At 35.1% G+C, this 20,555-nt stretch overlaps 1 protein-coding gene across 5 annotated transcripts in view; it reads right to left on the bottom strand.

The window, feature by feature from the left end:
• Positions 1-20,555, bottom strand: part of tanc2b (tetratricopeptide repeat, ankyrin repeat and coiled-coil containing 2b) — a 78,900-nt gene that overhangs the window by 20,756 nt on the left and 37,589 nt on the right. For 3 of the 5 annotated variants that reach the window (XM_016513367.1, XM_016513368.1, XM_016513371.1), the window contains exons 4-8: positions 20,294-20,536; positions 6,586-6,711; positions 2,930-2,965; positions 1,646-1,927; positions 616-740 (exon numbers count right to left, since the gene is read on the bottom strand). In XM_016513367.1, coding sequence (XP_016368853.1) covers positions 616-740; positions 1,646-1,927; positions 2,930-2,965; positions 6,586-6,711; positions 20,294-20,536 — 812 coding nt within the window. The remainder of the gene's footprint in view (positions 1-615; positions 741-1,645; positions 1,928-2,929; positions 2,966-6,585; positions 6,712-20,293; positions 20,537-20,555) is intronic. The other 2 variants (XM_016513370.1, XM_016513372.1) reach the window with 1 other exon arrangement.

Here is a 20,555-nt window from a genome sequence, read left to right as displayed (position 1 = left end):
ATTTTGAAATGTAAAATGTATTATTTATTAAAATTATTATCATTATTATTTTAATTACTACAATTGTATTTATTTATTTATTTTTATTGAATTGTTCTTGCTTTAGTCCCTCAAGCTCAGTATCTGCACCCTATGGAAGCTTGTTTCCATCATGGGATAACAAACATTAAAAAGGTAATTGTGACTTTTTATCTCTTTTTTTTTTGCCTCACATTTCTGAGTTTATAGCTCACAATTCTGACTTTTTCCCTTGCAATTCTGAGAAAAAAAGTCAAAGTTGTGAGTTGTACAGTATAGCCAGAATTCAGAGAAAAAGTCTGTATTAAGTCAAAATTGCAAGATAAAAGTTGGAATTGTGAGAAAAAAGTCAGAATTTTGAGTTTATTTCTTGCGATTCTGACTGAAAAAAGTCTCAATTACTTTTCTTTTGTTTACTATTATTATTTATCCCGTGGCAGAAACAGGCTTCCATAGTACCAAGAGTGTGCGTGTTATCTGAGAAAACTCTGTAACACATTGGCTATTATTATGTTAATTATAATTGATAATTAAATTCCTTAAATCAATGCATTGATGCATTATTACTCCCTAGTGTGTGTGTGTGTGTGTGTGTACCTGTGATGCAAGCCTCCTCATGGCCTCCTCCTGTCTCCTCCTCATTTCTGGAGTTCCAGGGCAACTTCCTCCTCCCAGTGTACCATGGGAAGGCTGCGGCTGCGTGAGAGGGATGCCATCTCCATCTGACCACACATGAAAACAATGAATTATACTAAACCCAGGCTCAAAGTAAAAAAACATTTCTGTAAAATTACATTACGTGGCTTCTTGCACACTTTTTGTGACGCTTTTAGTGAAATGTCTAGTGAGTGGAGCTAAAAGCGTGTTCAGTTTTATCCGAAACTCTGGCAATGTTTTATTACGCTGGTTGTTGTACATATTGCAGCAGTTTGAAAATGAAATGTCCAGTGAGCAGCACTAAATGGTTAATCGTTTTTGATAATAACATACCATCTATACTAAACTCAACCCTAAACCTAATTGAAAGTGATAACAAAAGCAAACGTGAGATGAAAACTCATTTGCTGAGGTGGGATTTGTACTCAAGTTATTTATCACAATCACAAGTGCAATGCTGTACCGGGTGCGCTACCGAGCAAGTTTACTACATCAGAAAAGCCAAACATATGGAGCTGCTTATGAGATACAAACATCAAAATATTTGTTTACAAATCATGCACTATGGTAAAAATGTGTTGAGGCCATGACATAGTATTGTGCAAGAAATCATATGAAAATAAGTCTTCATTAATTCTGCCCCGCAATCATAATTTGTGTGAATTCCGGCTGGAAACGGCAGTGAACTAAGGGTGAGGTACGTTTTTGGAGTTTTCCAGAAATATAGACAGGGATATGTTTTAATGAGCCCATGTTGATTATATTATATTCATTACACATTCATTATTTTTGTGATTACATTTGGTGTTGAGAGAGAAAGACTGGCGCAGAAGTCACACACTTCAGCTTTTGCCTAAATGAGCTTTAGAAAAGTTCACTGCGGCACAGAATCACCATTGGCTGACAGATAACATATGAAGTTTGGTCAGTGCACTTTGCAAAAGTCACATATACTAGTAATAAACCTTACGTTTTGGCGACGCCTGTGGGCTGTCGGAGGCGATCTGTCGCATGCGGTTGCCATGGCAGCTGAGAGCCACGAGGCGCGAGATGATGGCCGTTTTGCCGTAGCCGATGTTGCCTACCAGAACCACACCACGATTAGTGGCGCAGTGGGCAGTGCGTAGGTATGCGTCAATCTCCTGGAAGAGCCAATCACGGCCAGTAAACACAGAGTCCATGGTGATGCTGGGCACCTCGAAAAGCAGCGGCTTTAGTGCGATGTCCTGCAGTCTGTATGGAGCGAATCGCACTGGGAAAGGACAAAAAGTATCAAAAATATGAATGTGTATGAAAAATATTCAGATGCACCCTCTAAAATATTACAAACACGCAGAAATAACCTAAAATGTAAACAATCAACAGACACATACGCTCACAGAAAGACACATATCTAGGGTCCTATGATTTAAGGCAGAATTGAAGAATCAATTACAACTTTATTAAAAATATTGCAGATTTATGTTGTTGTATTGATATGAACTTTTTTGACTAAACACTAAACAAAAATTACTAAATTGTTAATGTTTTATTAATTAATTTAATTAGACACTTTTTGATGATAAAATGTCATTAGGATAGAATAGTTCATTAGTTCATCATTATTACATTATTATAGTTCATCATTATTACAAATAAAAATAAATTCATATATATATATATATGTTCATTTTATTTATTTACATTATTAATTATACATATACATTTAAGATAGATTATTTAGATTAAATAATTTATTATATTATGTGTATTTTTAGTAAATATAAATAATACTTTATATTATGATATATATATATATTCTAATATTAATTTATATTATGTTATAATATTTTTAATGAGTTATTATTATAATTAGTATTTACAAAAATACAATTATATAATCATACATATAATATAGGCTAGTACTATAATTATATATATGTAATTATATATATATATATATATATATATATATACAGACACACAAAATTATAATATAATCACATAATGTATAACAAAAACAAAACAATAATTTAAAAATATGAAAACAATTTGGGGGGAAAACAAGCAGAAAATAAATAATAAATGTAAAAAAATATTTTATAGGGCCCCACATTTACACACCTACCACACAACTAATTTGTCCACATCACAAAATACAGTATGATACAGTCATTCCAGAAGATCACAGGCCACTACTGCTACTCGGCTATCAAAGGGACATTTGACAGCACAGACGGGACAGAGATCAGCCTTTGTAAGATCCCACACTTACGTGACTGAGACTGCCAGGCATGACTGTTAGCGGAAGCTGAGACACACACAGACAGGCGACAGGAGAAAGAGAGAGAGCTTGCACTGAAAAAAGCACATCACTCCAAATAAAATATGCAGTGGGTGAAGACTTCAGGTGAGGATGTGAGAGACAGTTAAAGAGGAAACACATCATTTCCCACAATTGTGATTACTGTCCAAGTACATTTCTGTCAAATCTGTGCATTAAAAGCACCACTTTCATGATCCAAAGATCTCAAGATCCAAAATCTACACTTGCTGAGTGGCAAATGCAAGTAAAATAAGGCTTTTTTAAATGGTGAGAGTGATAGTCTGACACGACCCTGACTTCTGCACTACCAGTCAAAAGTTTAGAATAATTAAGATTTTTTTTTTAAATGCTTTTGAAAGAGTCTCTTCTGCTCACCAAGGCATTTACTTGCATTTATTCGATTACAATTTTTATTTATTTGATTATAAATACAGTAAAAACAGCATTATTGTGAAAAATTATTACAATTTAAAATAACTGTTTTCTATTGTAATATACTGTAAAATGTCATTTATTCCTGTGATTAAAGCTGAATATTCAGCATCATTACTCCAGTCTTCAGTGTCACATGATCTTCAGAAATCATTCTAATATGCTGATTTGCTGCTCAAGAAACATTTCTTTCCATTATCAATGTGTAATGAGTGGTAAATGCAAACACTATGGTGGTTTTAGCGTTTAATATGCCATCACTACAGTTGTAGAGTTATTGTAAGGGTGATTCGAACAGTTGCACACACCTAAAGACACTTTGCATCATTGGCAGTTAAAATAGGCCACTGTTCCTTTTTTAAATGTTTCTTTGAGTAAAAAATTGTTTTTTCTTCTGCATCCGTTCAAACGTTTGGGGTCAATATGATTTTTTTTTAAAGGAATTAATACTTTTATTCAGCAAGGACATATTAAATTGATCAAAATAATTACAATGTTACAAAAGATTTCTATTTCAAATAAATGCTGTTCTGTCAAACTTTTGATTCAATCCAGCGAAAAATAAAAGTTTTCAACAATTATAATAATATGAATTAAAATGATTTCTAAAAGATCATGTGACACTGAAGACTGGAGTAATGATTTAAAAATTCAGCTTTGCGTCACAGAAATAAATGACATTTTAAAATATACTCAAATAGAAAACAGTTCTTTTAAATTGAAATAATATTTCACAATATTACTGTTTTACTGTATTTTTGATCAAATACATGCAACCTAGGTGAGCAGATGAGTCTTTAAAAATTTTTTTTTTTTTTAAACTTACCGATACCAAACTTTTGACTGGTAGTTTCAAAATTTACTGTTAACTGATTTTACATGATCTTGATAGAATAAAAGCGTCTGCTAAATGACTAAAAGTAAAGTAAAGTAAAGTAAGTAAAAGTTATAAATATTGATTGTTTTTGCAAGTCTGTCACACTAGTCTAATTAGTCTGTCACACAGTTTTTAAATGTATTGTTTTTATGTTTGTGTTGCTCCATTAATTCCATTGCAATTAAATATTTTTTTAATTTTATTTTATTTTTTTAATTTATTTAATTTTTGTGACAAAAACATGCAAGTAAAGTAAGTAAAAGTTATAAATATTGGATGTTTTTGCAAGTCTGTCACACTAGTCTAATTAGTCTGTCACACAGTTTTTAAATGTATTGTTTTTATGTTTGTGTTGCTCCATTAATTCCATTGCAATTAAATATTTTTTTAATTTTATTAAATTTTTTTTTTTTTTTAATTTATTTAATTTTTGTGACAAAAACATGCAATGGATGTTGGGTTTGAGTTTAACTTCAAATGTTAATGGCTGTCAGGAGGACGACGGTTCCTCGAGGTGCTGGTTAATATTAAGCCATATTATGAGAGTCACCTTGGCATTTTCTCTCCTGATTGCGAACCGGATGCAGTGAGATCTATTTTAATTATTCACCAGGTGAGAGCGGCACACCAGACCAGCAGGTGTAACACCGTCCAACGTCACCGAGCAAGCAGTGTGAGTGAGTGTGTGCGTGTCTGTGTGTAAATGAGTGTGTGCGTATGTGTGTGAGCATCTGGGGAAACAGAGGATTTGAGGTCACTCCAAGGCCCTAGTCTCCTAATTATCTGCTGAAGATAAAGGAGGAGTCCAGATGAGTCCTCACCCAGTGGACATTAGCAGAGGCCTGTGTGAAATCACTTTCTGCTTCCTTCATCTGAGCATGTGTAGCACCACTGTTGTTTTAGTATCACTGAGACACTATTATAGTTGTTATTAATATTTAACATTTGTTTTTCTTTTTTTCTTTTAAGTAAATTTTTTAGTAATTTTGATGTTTTTGTCATGTTTTCTTGTTTGTTTTCAGTTCATGTCTATATAGTTTTTATTCATTTTAATTTTAGTTTAGTTTTTATTTTAGTTACGGTATTTTAGTATATCAAGTGTAGTTATCAAGTTTTTATACATATTTTTTTCTTTATTTCAATGAACATTTATTTTATTTCACGTAACAAAAATGTTTTTTTTTAATGGTTTTAGTTAACTAAAATACCTCTGTTTGGCACTCAAAACAAAACAAAACAAAACAAAACAAAACAAGATCAAATAAAATATAATATTTAGGCCTAAATGTAAGATTTGTTTTTGCATTACATATAAAATTCTAACCATTTAGAAATTTTAGACAATTTTAACATAAACCAATACACATTTGTTAGTCATAAATAAATGACAAAGAAAGAAAAAAGAAAAAAAAACATCTATAAGCTTTCTGCAAAAATCATGGCATTGTTTATTATTAACTATGTGCATTAGTTTAGAGATGAACAAAAATTAAATATATTGACAAATAAATAGAATGAGAATCCACAAATAAATCCTAGAGTTTCACAAACATTAATAAAATTCACAAAAAAATAAAATGAGATTTGCAAATAAAAAACATATTCACAAATATCTTTTTATGTCACAAACACAAATTTGCCTGGCATTTATTCATTCATTTGTGAATCGCATCCTGTGCATTTGTAGATCGCTGTGCGCATTTCTGGATTTTGAAACATTTCTAGTGAGTCCACGCATTTGTGGATTGTCAGTGTCTTGACGCTAGAAATTTTCAAAATCCACAAATGCGTGCAGAGATCCACAAATGCACAGGACGCGATTCACAAATGAATGCCAGGCTAAATTGTGTTTGTGACATAAAAATATATTTATGAATATGATTTTTATTTGCAAATCTCATTTTATTTATTTGTGAATTTAATTAATGTTTGTGAAACTCTAAGATTTATTTGTGGATCTCATTCTATTTATTTGTCAATATGTTTAATTTTTTTAATCTCTTTATATTTATTTGTGGATCATAATCTATTTATTTGGAATTATGCAACAATTCTATCTCCATATTAAACGCAGCGTCTCAGTGGACACTGACACACAGAGACAGAGAGTAGATGAGGACGCAGCCCTGCTGTCAGTCCAAACACTCACACTGCAAAGAGTCAATGACAGAATGAAGCTACTGATCTGTGCACGCCTTCTGACCAAATATATCTGTGAGCTGACATTCACGGACAACATCAGGCAGATGTGAATAGAAGCTAAGCAGTTGAACGCGCGGTACGAGCCGTCGCTCACCTCGCAGGTCCTGCCCGGAGCGACCCGCGCCCGTGTTCTGTCGGGACATCCGCAAGGAGGTGCGCAGGGGGGCGTGTCTCTGCTCATCCAGATACGCCAGGTCCTCCAGATGTGCCGAACTGGTGGCTGATGGGACAGAAAACACGTGATGAGAGACTTAAAAACACCAGGATGAAGATGAGCTCATCTGATCAGACCTAACATTCTCATTAGTATTGCTTATGCTGTTTAACAATCACTCAGAATACCCTAGCAACTGCATAGCAACACACTAGCAACCACTCAGAGTGCCCTAGCAACTGCGTAGCACCACATTAGCAACCACTCAGAATGCCCTAGCAACTGCGTAGCAACACACAAGCAACCACTCAGAATGCCCTAGCAACACACTAGCAACCAGTCAGAATGCCCTAGCAACTGCGTAGCAACACACTAGCAACCACTCAGATTGCCCTAGCAACTGCGTAGCAAAACACTAGCAACCGCTCAGAATTCCCTAGCAACTGCGTAGCAACACACCAGCAACCACTCAGAGTGCCCTAGCAACTGCGCTGCACCACACCATCCACCACTCGGAATGCCCTAGCAACTGCGTAGCAAAACACTAGCAACCGCTCAGAATTCCCTAGCAACTGCGTAGCAACACACCAGCAACCACTCAGAGTGCCCTAGCAACTGCATAGCAACCACTCTGAACACTGTAATGCATAGTAAATGCACAGATACACCTTAGCACCTGACAACTGCAAGGGGCAGCCTAGAAACTGCATAGAAACCACTCAGAACACTAAAGTAAATGCAAAGATATGTCCTGACACCTGGCAGCCACATGAAAAACCATAGCAACTGCATAGCAACCACCCAGAACACTAAAGTGAATGCATAGATACGCCTTGTCCCGTGGCAACCACATGAAAAACCATAGCAACTGCATAGCAACCACTCAGAATGATATAGCAAATGCATAGATATGCCTTACCATCAGGCAAACACACAAAACACTATAGCAAAGCACACACAACCAATCAGAATACCCTAGCAACCTGCATAGCAACTGCCCAGTATCTGTAACATAGTGTTTGAGAGAGAGAGAGAATTTAAGAAAGGAACCCTTAGGATGTGAATGCATATGTTCATTCCATAACGATGCTTACAAACAGTTTGTCACATGAAATGCATATCGTAATCTGATAAAAGCCCAGATTTACAGTATAAAGTGACAGGCTGGAGATGATCACAGTCGCCCACAACAGCCTGATTAAATCCGGATCGGGAAGACAGAAGGTCTGGAGCTGCAAATGTGAACACTACACTTATCCGTCAGTCCAGGACAGCCACTTTGGTGCAAAATCTCTCCAAGCCTCTAAACTCTTGTGAAGGAACGTCTCCATTTGGGTCCTAGCATGAGCGTGTTGTAAAACCAAAAGTCTCTCTTTGTCATACTTGTGTCAGTCTAGTTCTGCTCTGACTGGACTGAATGTGTGAATGTGCATGAGGACTGGAAATGACTGGGAACCATGGGAAGTGAGCTGGGCAGGAATGCTTCTGTATATGGGATGAGCGCAGCAGCTGGGAATTTTGGGGAGGGGTTGGATTGGAGTCAGAGTGGCTGACAGAAAGATCCTGCCAGCCAGCCAGTCAGGATGGGATTTGTGCGAATTGGAGCTGGGGGGTTCTCGCCAATGTTACTAACAATTAGGGTGCTTTGACACCTATAGATCAATTGCTTTGTTCCGAAACAGGGATTAAAATTATTACAATGTTGCTTTTTATTCTTGGTGCGGTTCGCTTTCACACGGCAAAGTTTCTAAACAGACCAAATTTGTTAATACAAGTCACGCGCGAGTAAACTGTTGTCTCATTGGTCAAAGTTCCACCGTTTATTTTCCGGGATTCCACTTAGCTGTCACAGCTGTCATCCGTCAGGATAGAACAACAACAGCTTTTTTTTTTTTGTAGCTGTCCTTATATTAATTCATTTTGAGCAGGAGTCCAGGATTCATTGGGAAAGCATTTTTAAAATGCACATACTAGGAAAAAGAGCAATAAGACGGCATTATAAAATGAAAAAGTGCGCTTTTTTATTTTGAATGGCGAAAACGTGCTCACCCACAGACATTCAAAGGTTCATTTTGAAGTATTAGCTAAACAACAAAGCTAATGCTTTTCACGGAACTTACGTAATTACCCATTATACATTGTGATATAGCCTGGTTCGTTGGTCCGTTAGATCGGATTGCTTTCTCACTACAACCGAACCCTTAGGGTGCTTTCACACCTGGCCCGTTGTTTCGGAACCTGGCGCGTTTCCCCCCTTAGCTCGGTTCGTTTGGGCATATGTGAACATGGCAAACGCGCCCGGATCCGTGCCAAAACAATCAAAACAAACAAAACAATAAAAAGCAACATTGTAATAATTTTAATCCCTGTTTCGGAACAAAGCAATCGATCTACAGGTGTGAAAGCACCCTTAGTGAAACCATTTAACAAGGTAATTATTTGGTCTTAAAAAAAGTAAATAAAATAAATAAATAAACAAATAAATTCACAATAAATAATGTTTCTATGAAAGCCTATTTCTGCCACAAAAAATAAAAGTAAAAAAGGTAATTACAACTTTTTATCTCACAATTCGGATTTTTTTTTCTTACAATTCAGAGAAAAAAGTCCGAATTGGTAAATATAAACTCAGAATCCTATTTTTGTTTTGCTTTGCATTTTGGTTTACAACGTTTTGGTTTACATATCAATTCTGACTTTGTTTTTCTCTGAATTTTGTGTTTACATCTCGCAATTCTGTTTTTTGTTTCACCATGGAATAATAAATAAATAAGGTAAATAATTCTAAGTTTATATCTAGTTACAAACTCGCAATTGCGAGTTAACATCTTGCAGTTCTGAGTTCATATCTGAGAAAATGCTTTGAAAATATTGAGCAAATTCTGAGTTCTGAGAAAATGCTTTTTTTTCTTCTTTTTTTTGCATTAACTAACAATGAGCAATACGTTTGTTACAGTATTTATACATTTTTGTTAATGTTAGCTAATAAAAATACAACTGTTCATTTTTAGTCCATGTCAGCTCAGGTCCATTAACTGACATTAATAGATACATTCAAGGAATTGATTGTAAAATTTAAATAAAATAAAAAATAATAAAATAAAAAAACTGTTAAAGTACCAAATATGGTGTGTTAACATGAAAACCAGTGGCGTTTGGCGTTACTGATATCCAGTGTGTGGAGTATCCAACCATAAGTGGAGTACAAAATGATCAAATCATGTGAACCACTTTCATGGTGCTTTTAAAGTACAAAATTCTTATATGATTAATATATAAATATGATATCATTAGCAGTATTATTGTTGTCATTATTAATCACATTTTCATTGTATAATGATGAAATAATCATAGTCACTACTGTAGCTCAAACCCATCTGAGAGCACAACTGTAGTGACTTTTGTAGTTTTTTGAGAGGCAGTTTGTGTTATTTTCAGTTCGATTGCTTTAGACAGGAACGACATATTCCACAGAGCTCAAGGATTCTTCTCAGAATGACTTTGTGTGAATGGATGTCTCATTGTAAGTGCATCAGATGAAATAGAAAGGGTACTCTGCAAAAATAAAAAAGTAATCACGTTGAAATTGATTTTGGGGTGTGCTTGTGTGTGCTATCATGTGTGCTTGTGTGTATATGACAAGACATCCTTGTCCTTAGATAATACTTTTAAAATTGAGTTTGAGTGTGTGAAAACGAGTGCGTGCAGAGTCACAGGTGCATCTTATACCAAGAAACCGCAGGTGGACGAATCTGAGGTTCTGCTTGCAATGAGACTGGAAAACAAGCAATTACAGCAGCTTTCGAATAGAATTTAAGATATTCTGTTCTCACGAGGACCTTCCAATGCATTAAAATTGAGCTGAGTCAGGCTGAGCTGCCCTTATTGGACCAGTTAGAGTCTTGTTACGGAAATACAAATGTAACAGAAATGATTCCAACCAAGCAACACAGCCTGACTTCGTTTAGCCCGAGTTAAGAACAGAACCTTCATTTTTGTTTGAATTACCCTTTAATTCAAACAAAAATGAAGGTTCTGTCACCACTTAATCACCTTCATGTTATTCCCGACCTGTGTGACTTTCTTTCTTCCATGGAACACAAAAGAAAACATCTCTTATCTCTCGTCTGCTCATCTCTATAGACAGAGAAACAAGCACACAGCCATCTTTAAAATTTTGTCTTTGAACTTCATTTTTTGCGATGACTCTGTAACTGTTGAAGAGTAATTAAACGGTGAAGTGGATTTACTTAATGTAGAGTTAACAAAAGTTATCATGTGAATCTTCTGAAAAGGGGCAGGGCTACATAAGGTACATGGGAACATGGGCAGTCCATAAATATAGTCAAATAAAATATCATGATATAGATGATAGATAAATAAATAAACAAACAAACAACACATTATGCCTTGGCAACTTACTGAAATAAGTTGAATTTGAAGTAAATGTTTAATTTTAAAATAAACATAAATAGTAATATTTAAAAAGAACAAAAACTAAGAAAAAAAGACAAATGCACAAAACAAAATGACTAAAAACTAAACTAAAATTAAATACTGAAACTGAAAATAATTCATTTATATTCTATATAATTATATGTTATTTAAAATATTTATTAAAAGCAAAAAAATAATTTTATTAGAAAAATTATAATAGTGAATAATAGTGAATAAATAGTGCTAAAATAACAAAACACTAATCAAAAAAGTAGTCTATGCAAATCATACGATATTATGAAAGTCTTCTGAAGTTGCTTTTGTTTGATTACAAAAACAGTCAAATCAGTAATACTGTGAAATATTATTGCAATATAATATAATTGTTATCTATCTTAATATATGTTAAAATGTAATTTATTTCTGTGATCAAAGCTGAATTTTCAGCATCATTACTCCAGTCTTCAGTGTCACATGATCTTCAGAAATCATTCTAATATGCTGATTTGCTGTGCAAGAAACATTTCTGATTATTATCAATGTTGAAAACAGTCATGCTGCTTCCTATTTTTGTGGATTTTTTTTCAGGATTCTTTGATGAACAGAAAGTTCAAAAGAACAGCATTTATTTGAAAAAAAAAAACTTTTTTTGGTAACATTTCAAATGTACTGTCACTTTTGATCACTTTAATGCATACTTGCTGAATAAAAGTATTAATTCCTGTAAAAATCAGACAGTTAGCTCTCACATGGCTTTCAGAAGATTTGGAATAAAGTGCAAATAAGTCATTTTTGAGCTCAACAGCCCCAGTCCCCATTCTCTGTCACCAGCCTGGACATTCTGCTAAACATCTTCTTTTGTGTTTCCCAGGCGACAGGGTTTGTAGTGATATGAAGGAGAGTAAATGATGCCAGTATTTTATTTTTACCTGAACTATCCCTTTAAGCTCAGGTTTTATTGTGTTACGTCACTCCTCCATCCCTATTCTTCCTTTTCATTCTCTTCTAGAAACCTCTAATTAGGACATTTACATGTCTTCAGTATCTCTCCTTTCAGCTACACACAACACAATACATCTACAACATTACATAATCTACAATCTGCACTCCTCCGGTTCCATTCACACCTCCTCAACTCCCTGGTTTCTCCGCCGGTCTCTGTGCGGATGAGAATCTGACGGTGAGCTCTGGGGGTTTGAGCTGGTTAAAGCCTGCAGCTTTGATCTCCTCCACCACCGCAGCTCAGCCAATCAGCAGCCGGCATTCTCCTCTCCTTTCATCTTATCTCCATCTCTCTCGTTCCACTTCTCACCCATAATCCCGTACCTTGCCATTATCATCACACTTTTTTTCTTTCATCCCCCTTTTCTTTCTCTTTCCTCCCTTTTATTCATTCCTCGTTACATCATTTGGGTTTATAGTGAGTATTTCTCGCTCTCCTTTTCACTGAGATTATTACTTACCTCAGTACATTATTTATATCGTTGCCCTTTCATCGTTCTTTTTTTATAGGCTTTCATTTTTTCTTCCTACACATCTCTCCTTCGGACGAGATTTGTTTTCTAAGCGATGTTTGAGTTACGATTATTAAGCGACGACTACATGTACTGATACAGATGATCTCTGTACACTGCAAAAAATTATTTTCTTAGTATTTTTGTCTTGTACAACTATTTAATCAAGACACATTTACTTGAGAAGCAAAATGACTTAAAGGAATAGTTCATCCACAAATGAAAATTTACTGAAAATGTACTCGCCCACAGCCCATCCAAGTTGTAGATGAGTTTGTTTCTTCATGGGAACAGATTAACTATTTAATCAAGACACATTTACTTGAGAAGCAAAATGATTTAAAGGAATACTTCATCCACAAATGAAAATTTGCTGAAAATGTACTCGCCCACAGCCCATCCAAGATGTAGATGAGTTTGTTTCTTCATGGGAACAGGTTTGGAGAAATGTAGCATTGCATCACTTGCTCAGCAAAGGATGTTCTGCAGTGAATGGGTGCCGTCAGAATGAGCGTCCAAACAGCTGATATCACTGAAAAACATCACAATAATCCACAAGTAATCCACACCACTCCAGTCCATCAGTTAACATCTTGTGAAGCGAAAAGCTGTGTTTGTAAGAAACAAATCCATCATTAAGACGTTTTTAACTACAAACCGTTGCTTCTGGCTAAAATATAAGTCCATAATCCATAATAATGCTTCATCCAGAGAAAAAGTCCATACTCTGTTGTCTCTCACATCAAAAGCCACCCACATATTTGATTAGAGCTTGTTTTGGCTTGCTTGATCTGTGTATATTTCTCTCCTGATACAGACATTATGGATAAAGGACTGAAGCAATGATTTAAAGTTAAAACACATCAAGGATGGATCTGTTTCTTACAAACACACAACTTTTGTCTTCTCCAGATGTTAACTGATGGACTGGAGTGGTGTGGATTACTTGTGGATTATTGTGATGTTTTTATCAGCTGTTTGGACTCTCATTCTGACGGCACCCATTCACTGCAGAGGGTGAACTATTTCTTAAATAAATTTTTGAAAAATTAACCAAGTTTATGCTTAAAACAAGACTAAATACCTGCCAGAGGAGTACGAAAAATGAACTTGTTTCCTCTTGGAATAAAGTTGATTTTTCTTATCCCATTGACAGATCATTTTTATTGTTCACACATTTTCAATAAACAAGACTTTTTCTTAAGTCGATTTTGTTATGTTTAGATATTTGTACTGCAAATCAAGACTTTTCAATTACTGAGGAAAAACATTTTGCAGATGTTATATCTAATGGATTTGGGAAAGTCATGTGATCACAAAACCATTTTGAGAAATCGGTGAATGCTCTTATTATTGACTTCTTTCTCTTGTTATGCTTGATGGGATTCAAGCAGCCAGCAACTTTGAAAAAAATAGGTCTAAATATGGGTTGATAAATGCAGCTTTGCATATTCAGCAAAAGTGCAAATAAATGAAAAGATCAAATATTATATTGCAGCTGCAGCTTTTCCAAACTGTTAGCAATTTGCTCTGCAATTTTTAACCATGGTCATCTGACAAAAACGCATGTTCGACTCAGACCGGACTAAAATCACAAAGCGATTTCCTCAGGAAAATCTAGTTCCATCCAAACAGGGCTTTAAAGGGGTCATATGATGCGATTTCAATTTTTCCTTTCTCTGCATAGAGGAGAAACAATAATGTACAGTATGTGGAAAATAATGTTTTTTTTACTTTAAACCGCATAAACACATTTCATTACACCAAATACACAAAATAATGTTCTGTTTAGCAGCATCATATGACCCCTTTAATCTCTGCTTTCTCTTACTAATGGTGTCTCAGTCTCACATCGCTCAGCTCTCTTCTCGGGGGCCGATGGGACTCTACAAACACACATTAGTATTACTTTGGACACTATAAGGTTACGTTAAGCCCTGAGTTACTACAGACTTAGCATTGAAAAGACATTCAGACGGCCACTGTGGAGATTTGCCTCACTGTGATTCTGACTGACTGATGTAAAAGACACGTTACAATACATGTTTAATGAGTACATCTGCTCCCACGATCCCGACCGGCACTGCCTGCACTGAATAAACAATCAGCGCTGTCTGTGACCTCGACAAAATAATGTGCTGAATAAACTTCCACGATTCTGATATGACTCACTACAAACCTGGATGGCTTTCTTTTTTTCAATGGACATAATAGGTGAATTTTTTAAGAATATCCTGGCCGTTCTTTTCCATATAGTCAAAGTGAATGACGACTGGAGCTGTCAAGCTCGAAAATTGATTAAAAAACATGAAAACATCTTAAAAAATGATCCAGGAGACTCATGCGCTACATTCCAAGACTTATGAAGCCATGTGATGACTTTGTGAGACAGAAGGGCCTTTCGCACCGTGGGAACCTTTCATAGTACCAGAACTAATTGTGGAACTACCCACTTTTTGGCGTTTTCGCACTGCCGGAACTGGGTGCGATTTTAGTACCGGACTGCCTTTTTCGAGAACCAAATTAGCTCCTACTCCGGAGCAGGGTCTAACCAGCACAACTGGTACTAGCCGTGATGCAAGTAGACATTGATTGGCCAAACGCGTACGAAAACGCCCTCCCCCGCCATGATTTAAAACGCCGTGTAAACATACTGTAAACATTGTGTCAACTTATTTTGTAACAGAAATTCCGATAGGAAACTTTAGCAGTTTTTGACTGATAGAGATAGCTTTGGTCATTGTTGGAGGGAGGGATGGGCCTCGGGGCCCAATGAAGATTTGCGTGAAGACTTTTAAGATAAAAGGGTGGAGGGTAGAGACATTTCACAGGTACTTGAGGGCACTGCTTGATCTCGGGGACGAAGGGGATCCATCTCCTGTCTTTCATATGTAATGTTGTTCTTCTTTTGTTTCCGTTGTTGAACGTCGCGCACAAATGACGACGCTGTCGACCGGCTTACGTCACTTCTTAGTACACACTGTCGGTGCGAATGCAACCCTTTAAATGGTACTGGGAAATAGTTCGCGCAAAATCGTCCCAGTACTTTAGTACTGTACATTTAGTTCTGGAACTAAAGCGGTGAGAAAGGCCCTAGACTGACAGTTTTTCTCTGCTGTAGTTCACGTGTCAAATATGGTGGTTGTAATATGGTTTAATCTCAAGAACCAATGGCATTTGGTCTCAAATGTTGCTGACACGTCATTTCACAAGTCCATATGACTTTTGTAGTGCATTTTTCAGAGATTCCGTGGGGATGAATATTAATGAATGTGAATAATCACTTCTCGTATGGTGTTTAGAGGTCTTGCAAACATACCACCAAGTCATATTGACCACCTTTATGCACTGTAAAAAGTAATCACTGAATCTACTTAAGAAAAGCGAGTAAACATAACTGATTTTTACAAATTTGTTGAATTTTCTATTTATTTCCTGAGTGCATTATGTGCAATTTTTCTTACAGTGTTAAATTGTTGATTTGATAGCATGCCTAAAAAATAATGACTTGAAGTAACATTGTTTTAAACAAATAAATGCCCTATTGTTGTGCTAACAATCTGTTTTCTGTCTTTGTATTAACAACTTTAAGTTTTGAGTACAGCTTACTTGAGAAATTTAAGGCAATCAGTTTCCACACATTTTTCTAGTAATGTGAACAAAGCAGACTTGTTAAGAGAACTGTTTTGTTTGAGTTCTGTGCACTAAGCTTAACTTAAATCTCTAAGTTGGCTGAACTTGTCAAATTGAGTTACCAACACTCAAGTTTTCTGGTAACCTATACATATACACAAGTTACCTATACAAAGTTACAGTAAGTTTTATTAACTCAAAAATTATAAACTAATTTGCTTGAGAAATTTGAGGCAATCAGTTTCCACAGGTTTTCCAAGTAAGTTCAACTCATTACTTTTTACAGTGTGGTAATTATAAGGTGAATTTTGGTCATGTTGGAGCTTGACAACCCCAGTTTCCATTGACGTTTTTATTATATGGAAAGAACAGCCAGGTTGTTCACAAATTCAGCTTATGTGTTACACAGAACAGTTCAGGTTATTTGGGTTTTAACATTAACTGTAGATATTTTAGCATTACATAAGAAAAAAAAAGATCCTTAGATCATGTAGATCAACAGTTTACTTTCCAGACTCTTCTAAACACATTAGGGCTACTAAAATAAGTCATCAACAAAAACAATAGACAATAATTAATTGTAAGAAATACCACATTAATAATAAATATTAATGTTTGAAATGCAACCTATAAAGCTGTTTTTCAGTGGAGGGGAACATTAATAATTGTGCATACTGACTTAGTTTACTTCTCGAATAAATTCATAAGCCTTGGAATATACTGCATAAGTCATGCTGACAACCCTAGTAATGACTGTGAATAATGACTATGTCCACTTCTTGTACGACTTCATAACTTGTACCACCAAGTCATATGGATCACCTTTATGCTAATTTTAATGTGCTTTTTGTCATTTTGGAGCTTGACAACCTTAGTCTTCATTTGATTTATTATATGGAAAAAGCAGCCATAATATTCTTCAAAAATTCACCTAATGAAGTTCTAAGTAACAAAGGTCCTGACGATGAGCAAATAATGACAGAATTGTCATTTGTGTGTTAACTTCATTCTGCAGATATTCATCAAAGAAAAAAATCATCTTTAGATCACACAGTATATTTTCCAAACCGTTCTACACCGCTTGCCGCAGTCAGATTTGCAATATGATTAATGCCGCTGTCAGATTTGTATGGTTTCTCAGAGCACTGCATCATTCCTGATCACAAGCGTGAATACCAGCCGTTTTCTCAATTAAGAAATTGGTAATTATAAGGTGAATTTTGGTCATGTTGGAGCTTGACAACCCCAGTTTCCATTGACGTTTTTATTATATGGAAAGAACAGCCAGGTTGTTCACAAATTCAGCTTATGTGTTACACAGAACAGTTCAGGTTATTTGGGTTTTAACATTAACTGTAGATATTTTAGCATTACATAAGAAAAAAAAAGATCCTTAGATCATGTAGATCAACAGTTTACTTTCCAGACTCTTCTAAACACATTAGGGCTACTAAAATAAGTCATCAACAAAAACAATAGACAATAATTATTTGTAAGAAATACCACATTAATAATAAATATTAATGTTTGAAATGCAACCTATAAAGCTGTTTTTCAGTGGAGGGGAACATTAATAATTGTTCATACTGACTTAGTTTACTTCTCGAATAAATTCATAAGCCTTGGAATATACTGCATAAGTCATGCTGACAACCCTAGTAATGACTGTGAATAATGACTATGTCCACTTCTTGTACGACTTCATAACTTGTACCACCAAGTCATATGGATCACCTTTATGCTAATTTTAATGTGCTTTTTGTCATTTTGGAGCTTGACAACCTTAGTCTTCATTTGATTTATTATATGGAAAAAGCAGCCATAATATTCTTCAAAAATTCACCTAATGAAGTTCTAAGTAACAAAGGTCCTGACGATGAGCAAATAATGACAGAATTGTCATTTGTGTGTTAACTTCATTCTGCAGATATTCATCAAAGAAAAAAATCATCTTTAGATCACACAGTATATTTTCCAGACCGTTCTACACCGCTTGCCGCAGTCAGATTTGCAATATGATTAATGCCGCTGTCAGATTTATATGGTTTCTCAGAGCACTGCATCATTCCTGATCACAAGCGTGAATACCAGCCGTTTTCTCAATTAAGAAATTATCTTTTATATCACTTGCCCTTTTGAGAGTCACTTTCCTTCGAGATAACCATAACTCATTGCTCTCTCTCTCTCTCCTAAAAACGGGTCTTCTCATAAATACAACAATGCTGATTACTTGGACACTAACACAATCAGCCAGCAATGAAGAGGCGCTGCGTTACATAAGAGACATAACAACATCATCAGACAGATTTAGCTTTTACTTCAGGGAGCGCTATTCCACAAGGCTCATCATTATTGCTGCTATTAGACGCCTCTTATCTCCTGTTAACGCCGCCCCAGCAGTGCAGAGCTAAAGCATATAGTCCACGACCCGGGCTGATTCCGTCACTAACTGCAGTTTGATGGCTCTGAGTGGCTGTATGATTGAGCTGAGCTGGAATTGCGCTGAAGAGTGAGGTTGCTCTGAGCTGTAATGGTGTGACCCGACTGAACACTGGAGAGACACCAGGGTCACGCGCCATTCAGAACCCAATCAAGAATGCCTTTTAAATTCCTTTTGAATTGAATTTTGAATATAAGGAAGCTGACTTAAAATAGAATGACATTTAAAGAAACATTTCATTTTTCAGTACAAATGATGATAAATGTGATCATATATACAACATATTATAACAACCTTTTTTAAACAACAACAAAAACTATATATATATAATGAAATATTCATAAAATATGTAAATATGTACAATTTTATAGGTTGTATTTTAAACACTTATTTATAATTTATTATTAATGTTTTAGTACTTGTTATAATAGTATTTATATAGTATTTGTTATTAATATATTATCATTCTCATTACTAATTATTAGTTATCATTATAGATAGATAGATAGATAGATAGATAGATAAAATTAATATTATCATTATTATATACTCATAATAAATACTAAAACATTAATCATAAATTATAAATATTTGAAATGCAACGTAAATAATGAATTATTTTATACTTATTTTATCACTTATTTATAATGTATTATTAATATTTTAGCATTTATTATTAATATATTATCATTTTTACTACACTATATACACACACACACATATAGTGTCGTAAAAATATATAGTGTAGTACTATTATACAGGTCATATTTAAAGTATTTATTATATAGTATAGTATTTATGATAGATAGATAGATAGATAGATAAAATTAATATTATCATTATTATATACTCATAATAAATACTAAAACATTAATCATAAATTATAAATATTTGAAATGCAACGTAAATAATGAATTATTTTATACTTATTTTATCACTTATTTATAATGTATTATTAATATTTTAGCATTTATTATTAATATATTATCATTTTTACTACACTATATACACACACACACATATAGTGTCGTAAAAATATATAGTGTAGTACTATTATACAGGTCATATTTAAAGTATTTATTATATAGTATAGTATTTATGATAGATAGATAGATAGATAAATAGATAGATAGATAATTATAATAAATTATAAATAAATGTTTGAAATGCAACTGAATATTATTCAGTTTTATGTATTTCATTACATTTAATAAATGAACTCTCACTGAACCAAGCAAACTTACAAGATGAAAACCTTGACACCTGTTCTTGTGTATTTTGTTATTGTTATGTGACTGTTGCATTTCCTTTCATTCCAATTCAACATCCTGTGGTTTGTGGTCAATTCGATTCAAACTCCAAAAGTCATGAACCGTAACAGAGCCAATTCTTATATTCTGAATGTTGCCCAACCCTGTAAGACATGTTTTAGTAATCAACATGACGTCCAAACATCTTTTGTTGGATGTTTGGGATTTGCCGCAGGAAGCTGTTCCCCAAGCAGCGGGATTGTTATGTGCATCGAGTGGCACAACAGGAAATCACAATCCCGACCGATAAAGAGATGGAAAGAACAACAGCACACAAACATCCAAAATCAGAGGAGGCGGGGCTTCAGACTCACCTGCCACTGAGTTAGGGCGGGGCATGAGGTAGAGGGGGGTGGGGTGAGAGGAATAGTGGGCGGAGCTGGGCTCAGGGATCTTGTTGAGGCTGTAGGTGGAGGCGGCCATGTTTTCGTCCACGCGATACAGGCTGGAGTCCAGAGTGGATCTGTGAGAGTGCCAGAGCTTCAGGCTGCTGCCTCGAGAGCCGTCGCCGTGTTTCCCGCTCCTGTCCATTGGCTCCGAGTAACTGGTGAGGGTGGCTGGGAAAAGAGGCAGGAT

Source organism: Sinocyclocheilus rhinocerous, unplaced genomic scaffold, assembly GCF_001515625.1.
Source record: "Sinocyclocheilus rhinocerous isolate Xijiao unplaced genomic scaffold, SAMN03320098_v1.1 scaffold24, whole genome shotgun sequence".
Classification (NCBI taxonomy): domain Eukaryota; kingdom Metazoa; phylum Chordata; class Actinopteri; order Cypriniformes; family Cyprinidae; genus Sinocyclocheilus; species Sinocyclocheilus rhinocerous.
The sequence above is the reverse complement of the archived record's forward strand: the minus strand, read 5'-3'. Positions and strand labels throughout refer to the sequence as shown.